Source organism: Cavia porcellus, unplaced genomic scaffold (assembly GCF_034190915.1).
Source record: "Cavia porcellus strain 051 isolate PalLab524CR breed Dunkin Hartley unplaced genomic scaffold, mCavPor4.1 scaffold_4, whole genome shotgun sequence".
Lineage (NCBI taxonomy): Eukaryota > Metazoa > Chordata > Mammalia > Rodentia > Caviidae > Cavia > Cavia porcellus.
In genome coordinates, this window is record NW_026947487.1 from 25,553,966 (window position 1) to 25,567,071 (window position 13,106).

At 39.8% G+C, this 13,106-nt stretch overlaps 1 protein-coding gene across 3 annotated transcripts in view; it reads left to right on the forward strand.

Annotated features, from left to right (window-relative positions):
• Window positions 1-6,239: 6,239 nt before the first annotated feature.
• Slain1 (SLAIN motif family member 1) overlaps window positions 6,240-13,106 on the forward strand; it is a 53,624-nt gene continuing 46,757 nt past the window's right edge. For 2 of the 3 annotated variants that reach the window (XM_003477549.5, XM_063246896.1), the window contains exon 1: window positions 6,240-7,077. In XM_003477549.5, coding sequence (XP_003477597.3) covers window positions 6,467-7,077 — 611 coding nt within the window. In that variant the 5' untranslated portion in view covers window positions 6,240-6,466. The remainder of the gene's footprint in view (window positions 7,078-13,106) is intronic. The other variant, XM_063246897.1, reaches the window with a different exon arrangement.

Consider the following 13,106-nt stretch of genomic DNA (forward strand, 5'->3'; position numbering starts at 1 on the left):
GTTTAGGATTGAGTAAAGCATGATCATTGGCCAATGCTTCACATTTCAAGTGACAACATAGATACTACATAACCCATCAACAACATCTACTGTATGTTTGGTTTTGTTGTTGAAATTTTCCATGTTAGACCTCCATTTTGTAAAGGTTTCCCTATTAATATTTCACCATGATGAAATGTTGACATCAGCAGTACCAATTTGCTTTTCTTGGTTACCTGCAAAGCCAATGTTATACCTTTTTGAAATTCATAGATTGTACTGTACAATTTTCTGTTGTGAAATTGCTACATTTCATTTGGAATTTTTGATTTGTTCCTGTGTACAGTTTCTGATCTGATCTACTTATTCTCTGTTAGGAAATGTAACATCAATTGGAAACTGGGAAACCAGTTGTCAAATGTCACATTCTGATTAGTTCGGGAGATGGGAGAGACAAATCTGTTCACAACATTGCTCAGTTTGTTATTACAGAATAGGGACCTGATGGTTGAGTTCCAGGATAAATGTCTAAACTGAAAGTGTAATAAGGCTTCTCACTTACAAGGGCATAATTTTTATGCCATATTTTGACCCCTTGCTTTCCCATAAGTCTTTTATATTCCTGCAACCACCATGAGGAATATGTGCTACATACAGCAGTCCTAAGTATGCTTTCAGTTAAGCTAATTAAGTGTCATAATAAATCCATTTTTGAATAAGGCTATTGGTGCATACCTAACATTTTACTTCTTTCAGCCTTTGCATATTTTACAGCATATTGTAGCATTTCAGCTGTTTCAATTTCCAACCCTGAATAACCCTGAAGGACAGTGCAGGTATTCTGATTAATATCTTTCAACCCTGCCAAGCCCCTCTCTATATTTTTGGAGGTAGTTCTAACATTGGATCATTCCATTTGGTTGTATGGCTATTTTTCAGCATTTCAACTAATCAAATATGTACTTACATTGCTGTTTTCTTCATCATCTGAATCAAGGAGGTCTGCATTTCTTGGGTCTGTATCACTTGATTCTTGCTCCATTTCACTGTCATAGGAAACACACAGCCAATGCCAAAATCATCATCATCATTATCATCATCATCATCATCATCCAATCACACCACCCTTCTGTTATAAAAGCATGTTTTTTTTTATCACAATGGGCCATCTTCATCGTCTATGTATGAGTAATATAATGATTCACTTTTGACCCCCTCCAAAACTTGAAAATCTGGGTTTTCATGTGCCATTGTACCAAGAGGGAGTCTTTCTAGCAGAAAAATCAGAAGAAAACTTTTTAAATAAAACAAATCCTGGGTCCATTAGATGCTCAGGAAAACATCCACAAAGCCTGTTAGATGGAGCATAACGGTGGGTCCAAATCTCAATTTGACACTTTTGCACATGTGCACACTCCTTGCTGTTCATCATACAAAGTGGATAAACATATATATTGCTTTCTGTATCCCTCAGGGAATCCCTCTGAGATACAGAGTTGGCCACCATAGTGCTAAAGTACAAATTAACAGGCAAAAAATAGGCGATCAATCCACTGGACTCAGACTTATGCCCAAAGGGTAGGAGACCTTCCTCAAAATTGGAAATGTTGGTCATGTATCCTAAGTGTTCCCTGGGTTTAATTTCCAGTACTATACTACACTATACTGTACTGTACTGTACTGTACTGTACTATACTATACATTAAAACAAACATAACAACAAAACTAAAAAGTTTCATACTCTTGGTAGTGTTAGATGGAAGCTATTGGTAAGTATAAAGGAAATGGACCACAGAGAAAACAATAGTTAGAACTGGGCCACTGTATTTTCAGTTTTGTTTTTGTTTTATTATACACCATGTTCTGACTGGTGAACAAATATCATAATAATTACCTTAATACCTCACAACTCTATGAGAAGCACATGGAATAATGCCATTTTGTACATTAAACCTTCCTCAAACTTTTAGTGAAAATTATTTATTCTTAGTCTCTGTGTTGTTGATTCATATTTTTGTAATGATATTTACCACACTCAATCTTGTGGTACCCTGATGGATAATGTCATACATTTTAAGACTCATACAGCATCATGACCTGAACATAGTACACATATATGTGTTTATTTAAAACTCCTCTTACAGATAGAGCTTGTCAAATAAACCGAATAATTTTTATTACTGTTATTGTCACTATAATATTGTATGTGACTTTGTTATGTATTATCCCATGAATTTTTGGCATGCTGGTTGAGGTTAGAATGGTACAACTGACAAGGGGATTGTTCTGACCTCACATATTCTTGTTTTCTCTCTGAATTATCTTTAGTCCATTAATGTAAAATAAATTAAATATAGTATTTTTCTAGTTTACTTGGGTCAGATATGAAATAATCAATTATTGTGGAAATAGCCTTCTAATCTTGCTATGTTGCTACCATAGGATAAATGAGGTACCATATGGTAATTAATTAGGTTCTGATCTCAGTTTTGGTGACAACTTTGGGATTTAATTATTTACTCATCTACGTTTAAAAAAACATTTCAGTGTTTATTTGTGGTGTGCTAGACATCACGTGAGGTTCTGTGAGGCCACATGAACAGAGGAACTGACCACATTCGCCTCTATTCTGGAGACAGGAATCTCCATCAGAAGGTATAATGATCACTCAGACAGGATAGTCTGAATCAACAGGGGAAACACAGTTCATGATCCTTGATCTTAGTTTTACACACTAAATGAATTTTATTTCTTAGGGCAACTGGATCTGTGATCTTGAGTTAACATAGTGGTCATACTATGGAATGTCAGCTGAACTGACTGAAAATCTACATTTAAAACATACAGGACTTACTCTAAGGAGGAATTTATCTGATTTGAGATAAAAGGTAGAAAAGAGCATGGTCGAGACATTAGAAAGTGATGAAGGGTTGCCATCATTTTCTTGACTAAACCCAAATCTAACTCATCTGTAAAATGAGGATAATGATTGCTATTCCTAAATTTCTTTCGAGAATTACATGTTTATATTCAAGAGGAAATTATGCTGTTTTTGCAGTGCTGTTGTTGGACTAATAATCAACCTGATTATTGATATCTGTAAATACTATTGATATGGGGGAAATAAATGTAACTCCCAACCTGCTAGATGTCAGATAGGTTGAGCTCATGTTCCCAAAACCAAAGTCTGAATTCAAAGCAAAAACAGAAATTAAGAGTGGGAATAGATAGATAGATAGATAGATAGATAGATAGATAGATGGAGGGGGAAGGGGGGGGGGAAAGAGAGAGACCAGATGGGGATCTAAAAATGGATTGTCATGGATCCCACTTTATAAAGGAAGTTCTACAGAGTAAAATCACAAGCTGGGTACAATGCTGGACAAAACTATGATCAATCAATGTTTGATTACCAGTTTAGAGGCTTAGGTAATGTTGATTCCATGGGAAAGCAGGTTATGTAGAAAGTGTACATGGAAAGAAAAAGAACCTTTCAGGAAGAAATGAACTGGTGGTCTTGGTCACCGACCTGGACGATTGATGTTAATTTATTGTTTATCTCTCATGAAGGCATGTATGCCTGGTCATTTTTGTCTTTGAGACCTGGCCTCCAACAGATGTACTTTGGGCCACAGTTGTAATGTGTTTTCATTCTCTGTATTGACTCCACCGAGGGCCTAGACCTGACTGCCTATAGTTTTACCTACCTTAGTTGTCTATAATACTACTAGAGATCACTGTGTAAATCATAAATTAAATTTATTCTATTGCTAAAATGTCTCCAGAATGATTTCAGTGTAATTCTACAGTATAATGAATATGACTTATTGTAAAAATATGTATTTCTTTACCCAGTTTTAAATACGTGATATGTGAATGTATTTCGTTCCTTATGTTGTTTCAACTGTATCCTTAAAGCCTCATTTTTTATTAGATAGGCATTTTTGTACCTTCTTTGTAAATCTCTAAAATTACCTTATTATTTCATTTAAAATAAATAATTAACTCGAACATCTATGCATGCAGTTTCTCTCAAAGCACACCACTTAAAATTTGCATCAGAATAAAAAAAATCAAGAATGCTTAATTGAAACCTTGACATCATCAAAACCTCTTTAATTATGTGTTAAAGAGCCTGGCATCCTGGGGCTACGAACTTAAAGTCAGTGTGCATTTTGAGTGTCTTTGACTTGTGCACACACACAATTCTCTGAAGGGAAAAATGGGCATTAATAGCAAGTAATAGTTTAAAATTTTTCTGGACAAGAATTATTTCACACTTTCAAAACAAGAAGAGGGCAAATTTGTCTTTTCGGAAGAATAATGTGGAATTGAAATGTAAGATGCTATGTTTCCCCTCTTTCTTATGTCAGATTTCAATGAGTGCCTACTTGTAAAACAATAAATTTTTTTTTTTTTTTTTTTTTTTTTGTGATAACTTACTTAGAAAATACAGTTCCAAAGCTTTACTTCTGGTTGCGTGGCTGCATTCTATATAGACCATGCTGGGTAAATGGGGGAGAGGAGGGCTGTGTATTTCTCGCCTTTCAGGGAATATATGTATTTCACAGTGAAATGACCGCTTTTCTTTACATCTTAATTCTTCTTGTCCTCAGTGTTATGCGTCCGTTCCTAATTTCTTTCACTAATGTGGAACTCAGCAGCTCTTTGTTCTCATTGTGCCTGTCGTCTCTCTCTTTGTGTTGCAGGGATACTGCCACCTGCATCTGCCACTGAGCATGCGGGGGAAAATCCTTCAATAGATTCTTTACTTAGGACTTTCAGTGGTATTATTCCACTTCTCCAGGTTTTAGTAGTAACCAACGTAGCAAAAAAGACCAAAACTTGGAAAGGTGATGGGAGATACAGGTGGTCAGGCAGCTAGGGAGCAAGGTGGGACTCCTGTTATCATTCATGTTATCTAGTTTATGGAAACTCTCACCCTGAAAGTGAAATGCAGAATACCCACCCTGCACCACAAAGCCAGACACGTAGACTGACGACAAAGAAGATACAAATATTTAAGAGCAGGAAGGCACAACCAATTCTAAAACCAATGGATACAATGTACTAGCAGCTTCAGAGGGATGCAGTGCATTGTCACAAGGATTGCTATGTGTATTCATTGTTTCAAAGATTGCTATGCACAGTCCCTGAGGCATGACCTTCACCAGATAGTGTGTTATTGAGGGTGAGAACCAGTAGTATGGATCTTCCTTACAATAAAATCTCAGAAATTTCCGACTGTGTTTAACACAATGCAAAGACAGCAGTAAATGGGTGAAACTTGATTCAGTTCAACTGCTAAAAAGCCTTTTGTTGGGAGGGGAAAAGCAAATTTGCCTATGGTTTCCAAGAGGTAAGAAGTAGCTTTGCCGTTGAGATTAGAGGGTATTCGGTAGAGTTCTGCGGTTTTCTGCTTTTTGTCCCAGCAAGTCTGATTTTAATAGGTGGTCCATGACATAGCAGATTGAGCCCTCTTTACTTTTGCTCCTATTTGGTCTTCTAATGAATTTTGCCTAGTTGGTTCCTACTTGTAAGGCGGCCCTTAGAATGTTGTTTAGAACAGAATTGGTGCTCATGGATCTTTTATCTAATGAATGTACGGAGTCTGAAAAAAGCAACTCTGTAGTGACAATTAACATTGGTGGGGATAGTTTGCATTTGCCTATTGAAAAATAAGCTGAACTCTTGGCTCTTTAGCAGTTGGTCACTGTTCTCTTCGAGATAAGAGTTTATTCCTTTTTCTCCTTGATCTTCTCTTTACCACCATTTTCTTTCTGTATTAGCAAATACTGCATTCATAGCATTCTCCTATAGCATCTCCGTTCTACCTTTGGGTTCCTGGGATAACAGTCTCCATCCTCTCTGTTGTCTCTAGGTTCCAATAGACAGTGTCTAATAAATACGTGGTTAAGCCTAACGGTGCGCTTGGGAAGGGGCAAACCACTCTCAGCCCCAGGGCACACTCCTCCAGGGCAGGTACACGCAGCTGCTATTTAGAAACCCGCCCCGGGCTCTGAGATCAGCAGCTCGCTCTGCACCCCGCAGCCGAGGGAAGTGCCCTTGGCGGGAAAACCAGGTCCGGTCCAATCGGGCACCTGCGGTTCCGTGGCGTGGGTGGGTGCGACGCCCCGCCAGCCCAGGTCTGGGCGCTGGTCCCGCCCCCTCGGAAGGGCCTCGGCCCAGGTTGGCCCTGCACCCGGCCCGCCCCCAGCCTCTGCGCCCCGCCCCGCCCGGGGGCCGCGGCTAAAACCCGGATCGCGGCGGGGCCCAGGGGAGCGGAGGACGCACTGAGCATGTGCAGAGCGGCTCGGCGGCTGCCGTCTCGGCCGAGCTGGGTCCCGGTGCTGATGCGAGCAGCCCTCCCGGCCTCGGCCCCAGCGTGGTCGGCTCCCCGGGCCGGAGCGCCGCTAAGCAGCCGTAGCCTCCTCGCAGCCTCCGGAGCGGGCGGGGCGACGCGCACCCCGGCACCCTCCGGCCCACGATGATGGCGGAGCAGGTGAAGTGCGCCGCGGCGGGGGGCGGCTCCGGAGCCGGCGCGGGCTCGGTGGTGAACGCGGAGCTGGAGGTGAAGAAGCTGCAGGAGCTCGTGCGCAAGCTGGAGAAGCAGAACGAGCAGCTGCGCAGCCGGGCGGCCAGCGCGGCCGCCGCCCCGCACCTGCTGCTCCTGCCGCCGCCGCCGCCCTCTGCGCCGCCCCCCGCCGGGGCCTGCAGCCCCCTGGCCCCGCGGAGCCCTCCGGCCGGCGCCGCCGTGCCCGCCTCGGGGGGCCTGGGGCTCGGGCTGGCGCTCGGCGCGGGCGGCGGCGGTGGCGGCGGCGGCCCCAGCCCCGCGTTCCCGGGACCCTTCTGCCTGCCCAGCCCCGCGCCCTCCCTGCTCTGCAGCCTGGCGCAGCCCTCCGAGGCGCCCTTCGTCTACTTCAAGCCCGCCGCGGGCTTCTTCGGCTCGGGTGGCGGCGGGCCGGAGCCGGGGGGCGCGGGAACCCCGCCCGGGGACGCAGCCGCGCCGCCCTCGCCGCCCCCCACGCTGCTGGACGAGGTGGAGCCGCTGGACCTGGAGAGCTTGGCCGCCTGGCGGGACGAGGATGACTGTACCTGGTACTGAGCCCGGCCCGGGGGACCGGGAGAGGGGGACCCCGTGGGCGCCTGGAACCCCCACCCCAGCCCTCGTGGAGGGGCCTAGCAGGTGCTTAGGCGAGCACTAGGAGGGCTCTGCACAGAGGCAGAAAACTGTTTGCCAGTGACTCTGATCTGTCCAGCTGGGCACCGGGGACTCTGGTCGGTCCCCTCCCACTGCCTAGGGTTCTGGTTTTTGCTGGTTATTGGGGCCCAGGCATCTTGTTAGCACTGACTGCAAGATCCCTCTCATCTCGTCCTGTCTCAATCCTGCTGTTTTCCCCTGCGTTTTGTGGAGATAGTATGTATGTGTGTCACGGGAGTGGTAGCGTTTGGTCCCTGTTAGAGTCTGCCACTGTGCTTTGCTTCCAAAAGGTGGCTGAACAGGGTTCGCAGTTTGTTCCCTGGCGTCCGAAGCCGCCTAGTGATGGATTTCTTCCTAGAGATTCTTTCTCGTCCTTAAGTTGTGCAGTCGGATGCCCTCTCTCGTTGCATTTCACGGATGATCATTTGTTGGAGACTGACTTGCCTTATGTGGGTTGACTTCATTGATTTTGCAAACAAGAATGGTATCAAAAATGGAGGCTTTTAAAGGGAAATGGAGCGAGCAGGTCGAAAGCACTTTTAACCTAGGGACGAAGGAATTTGCTTAGGTGTTTTTAAAAACTGAGACGTGTACCAAACAAAAGTACAACTACAGAAGCTATCTTATTTTAGAAACTTTCAACGTTGGTTAGTAGAATTGGGAACTGGTAGGATTTATTCAATTGAAATCTGATTACTGTGTCTACTTTCCATGAACCAGTAATTTTTGGAGCAGGCAGGTTATCTAATTCCTTTATTTGTCTTTCTTGCCATTTACTGATGAAGTAATAGTCATTGAATACTCAGCGACTGGGTCTTGCTTTTGTATGTTGCCCTGATCACCAGACACAGTGGGTCTGAACGGATAAGGTGGGACTTGGGCTAATACAAGTGAACAGAGTCACTTCTGTATAACAGTGGTGTGAGTTATAGTCCTTTCATTTTAGGTCCTTTTATTTAGAACTTTTCCTATTTTTCCCAACTGGGCTTTCCTTACTTTGTGTTCTTGTTGCATTATTGTGTAGGGGGGAAGTGCAGATGGAGAGAACTTTACTGGTTTCCTATTGGGAAATAAGGTTCCTTTTCCTTTACATTCTTGTACACGATTTGCTTTGATTAGAAGATTAAAATACACAGAGCCATAAAATGACTTTCAGAGGCATATTCATCATCTGTCTTAATGCTTTCTGGCAAGTGTGCGGGTTTGTCAATTTGTAAAACAAACAGCTCAGGACTTCTGGAACTATAAGCCATTCTTTAGGAGTTATGCCCTCCTCTTCCCTTTTCTTTGATTGAGCCAGAGCTGTACTGTAATCTCTTTTTCCACCTGAAATGGTGCTGGAAAACCCTCTCATGATGGTTCTTGAATTTTCACTGGGAACTATTAGCCTGGAGCCACTTTTCAATTATTTTAGCATGATTTAGTCCCTACTTGACCTTTTTTGATGATGGACAGTGGAAGGAAAATTGTATTTTTGTAAAGATACTGGAGATACCAGCATGATTTTAACTTTTATTCTGATATTGTTAATTATTTTTATTTTATTGTTAATTATTTTTAAAATATTTAAAATTGGAAGTGGTTATATTCATGAGTAAAATTCTACTTTTTGTCCCCAGTCCATTACCATGCCTTAGACTCAGTCCTTTTAATAATGTAAATTTTCAAAAATAAAAACATAATTATGCAAGTCAGTATTTAAATACATATAAGTCAGGTTTTTAACTCTTACTTTTCATAGGTACCATACCTAATTGCACAACTTTGCTAGAATGTTGATACCTAGGCTTGTGTCACTTATCTTTTGCTCAGATACCATTGAGATAACTAGTTTTTATTAAAAAACACCAATTTAGTGGGACTCACACATTTGCCTTTCATATGGTTTGAACCAAATCTAAGTTGGAGCAGGTTCTATTAATTTCATTCATCAATACTAGAGGTAATATGTCAATTAATGGCTTGATGTTTTATCAGTGTTTCTATAAACATATGGCACACTATTCATAGAGCATCTTCTTCAAGACAAACATAGGACTAGATTCCAGGTGGAAAAACAAGGAGGGATCATTAATCTTAGTGGCATGGACTTAGAAATGTTAAGGTCACTTACAGAAGTTTTTTTTATCATAGCATTTTACACATTAAATTATTTTTATATTGCAACACTTGGGCATATTGATGAAAAAGTAATCATTAGAGGGGCTGGGGATTTAGCTCAGCGGCATAAGTGCCTGCCTTGCAAGCAAGCAGTCGTGAGTTCGATCCCCGGTACCGATAAAAAGGAAAAAGACCAAAAAAAAAAAAAAAAAAAAAGCAATCATTAGTGATTAATTTTTAAAGTTTTAGCCACTTGTTCATGCTTGCTGATAAGTCCAATGTACCGTCCTTTCCTGCAGGCTGTGTTGTTCCTGGCCTGTTGTTTCGCAATCTAGTGTTTTTCATCTGGGTTCCTTCATATAATTGCAGGAAGGCATCTTGTTTTTATTTTGTGCATATTAAAAACCGTTAAAATGGGTCTGTAGTACTTAATTATTTTTAAAATATTTAAAATTGGAAGTGGTTATATTCATGAGTAAAATTCTACTTTTTTGTTCCCAGTCCATTACCATGACTTAGACTCAATCCTTTTAATAATGTAAATTTTCAAAAATAAAAACATAATTATGCAAGTCAGTATTTAAATACATGTAAGTCAGGTTTTTAACTCTTACTTTTCATGAACATATCTTGGACAGCTTTGTAATTTAACTGCACCTCCGCCTATTTCAAGTCAGTCAGTGTTAAAGGAACAACATTAAGGAACAAGTTAACTGTTTGCTATGTGCAAAAACCTGTATGCAGCTTTCATGCATTTTAATGAAATCTTAATGGATTAAATAAATTGGTATTTGATAAGTTATTTAGACTGGTATTTAATGTTCAAAAGTCATGTCTTCAGGAAAAATGTTTATAAGTTAAGTTAGTTGATAAGTATTTTCGAAGTTCTTGTCTATCAATAGCATTTCTAATATGAAGTAAAATTATTTTTTGACAACTTGGACAAACTGTGGCTTAAAATTATGTGTATAGATAAAATCATAGAAGAGAACTAATATTTGGGTAGCGATAGTTCAGTTAATGAATGATCAAGGGAGGAGGGAAGAGACCTAAAAAGAATGAAGATGTGTATCAGTTCTCCATGTTGAATGTAATCATTATGTACTGTAAATGTATACAATATTAATAGCAATTTAAGAAAGAATGATTAGCTAGGTCTTTCTGTAGCATTAATTAACTTATAAGTGGTACAGTATCTTAAAAAATTTAAGAACAGTGGCATGTGCTTCTTTATTGAAAAACTTTGAAACAGACTTTTCTTGTTTTTTTAAATCTTTACCTAAGTTAAATTTAAAGGGTTTAAATTTGCTTTAATACAACCTGGTTGTCTCAGTACAGTGTTACTAAGGTTAAAGTCTCAGAAAATTAAGGCTAACAAGTGTTGTGGAACCTTCATTCTTAATTCCAGTTACTTTGGCCTACAGAAGTTCATATCTCATTTTGCTGAGTCCATAATTATCCTACCACTAATTTGACAGTGTATCTGTTCAGAATACTGTAGGGTAGAAAGTGAAAAGGGAAACTCAGAAGCAAATAAAAAGCTCAAAAGGACTAACATCTTTATGTGTAAGTGGATCATAGTGTAAATGGATGGTTTTCCAGTCTTTATGGAAGGAATGGTAAGGCTCCAAAGCAAAGAAAGTCAGATTGGTAGGTGGCAATGGGAGCCATGAACTGCATATCAGACCTATCATCTGATTCAACTCCCTTATTTCAGTGTTGAATGACAGAAACTGTAAGGTGAGATGACTTAAGTAAGCTTTTCCAGTGTTACCAAAAGAGCTCAGCACCAATTCAGGCTGTTCACAAATGTTCACATTGATATTTTCTTTCAAACTATGTTGTGACCCCCTAGTGGGTAATAGAATCTGTTTAATGTATTTACCAGCTTTTTTAGATGAAAGAAGCACAATAGGATTAAAATATTAAGTGCTTTGCATCTTACAATACTATATTTGTCTTAATTAAATTTGTTTCAGTTCTGAGTTGTGTATGACCTGAGTTGAAATCTTAAGTGCATTTTTATACTGTGGTCAAATTGGAAACACACCAGTGTATTCTGTTCGAACACCTAGTGGATTTGTAGAAGCACATATCTGAAAATGGGATAGTGCCTTGGTTGTAAGTCAAGACTTGTATACCTCAATCAAGAAGTCAGACATTTTTCTGCAGAAGAAAATGCCAAGGTAAAAACATGCCATTTGTTAGAAAATACAATCATATGGGCGAGCTTTATTTTAGTGGAGTGAGGGTTCATAGAGTATTGAGACTTATTTAAAAGGATCTATCAGAATTTTAAAAAATGGTTCAACTGGAAAGGACAAGAGAAAATCTGTTAATTGAACAAGAGAAAATGATGATATGTACAAATTAAGGGAAATTTAATGAGTGCGATATTCATCTTCCATGTGTAATATGAAGACCCCAGACAGCTGGCCAAAATCATTGCCAATTCTTCATCAAAGCTGTTGAGCACCTTGTATTACACATATGGCGAGGCCGGCGAGGCTAAATTAGCCCACCTAAACTTTTTTGCATAATTGATTTTCAGTGAAAAGACCAGAGGGTGCTTCCCTTCCTGACAATGCTAATTGAAAATGCACAATGTCTTCTAGAGCAAATGGAGTTGACTGAAGTATATGAACATGTTGGTTTTAAATGAGTAACCTCAAAGCAGTACTGAGACACACGAAAACAGAAGTTTAGATCTGAGGGTGAGGTGGCAGGTGTGGAGGGAGACTTTGCCATCGTAAAACATTCCGTTTTTAACAGATAGTACAATGTAGACTTTACCTATCTTTTGAGCAGTGATACTAAGTTTTGCTTTCCAGTTTGATAGCAGCAGAAGCTAGAAAATAAAACACTGCTTACATGAAAAAAAGACTGATCATGCTTATGAGTGGTGGAGTTTTAGGCTTAAAATGTGTGGCAATCGAAGGCTCTTAAAATTACTTGACTGAAAATGATCACATAATAACTGGTGACAGGTGTGCTGGGTTGTTTTTATTTTGTTTTTGTTTTACCATTTGTTTTGTATTATTTGCAAAAGGAAAACTAGAGCCATATATATATATATATATATATGTATATATGTATATGTATATACGCTGTATATTGGAGTAACTGAGAGTGTTTTTCCTAAGTAGTTGTAATACTTCATTTGAAATATTCGGGGTTTTATTATGATAGGTTTTGTATTAGTTTTGATCTCCCAGTGGTCTAGAATGTGACATATATGGAAAAGAAGGACTTCTTTCAGAAGGCCAATAGTTTCTAAGTGCATGTTTTTGGAACTTCTTGAAGAGAAGTTAAAGAAAATTAGTATGAGACATTTCAGGATTTTTGAAAACAGGTATTTGAAGAATTCTGAATTTTTAGGTTAGTTTTCCAACTATTCTTGCCAGACTTCAGTTCACCATCAATGAGATTATTTATGTGGAAAGAATAGTTTGTAAGTCTAGGATGTCTGTTGGACTAGTGATGGCAAAAGAAGGATATTGTAAGTACTGGCACTGTAATGACAATTAGCATGAATTTTATGACTCTTTAGGAAGTTAGAACCATTTAGGAGACATCTAGGTTTTATCTTGCCTCTCTAATATTGGAAATAACTTCTGCTCAACAGTTTGTAGCTAAATGGTCTCTATAACTAAGAAACTTTTTTTTAAGTCCAACTCGAGGTGTCGTTGTAAAAATAGTAGGCTCAAAGCTTTCCTAAATACATTGCTTGGAGACTGACTCGGAATGATTGTATCTGTCTTTATACTGTAATTATGTGCAGTCTTTCTTCAGTTATATCAGAGTAATATAAGAAATAGTATGTAAG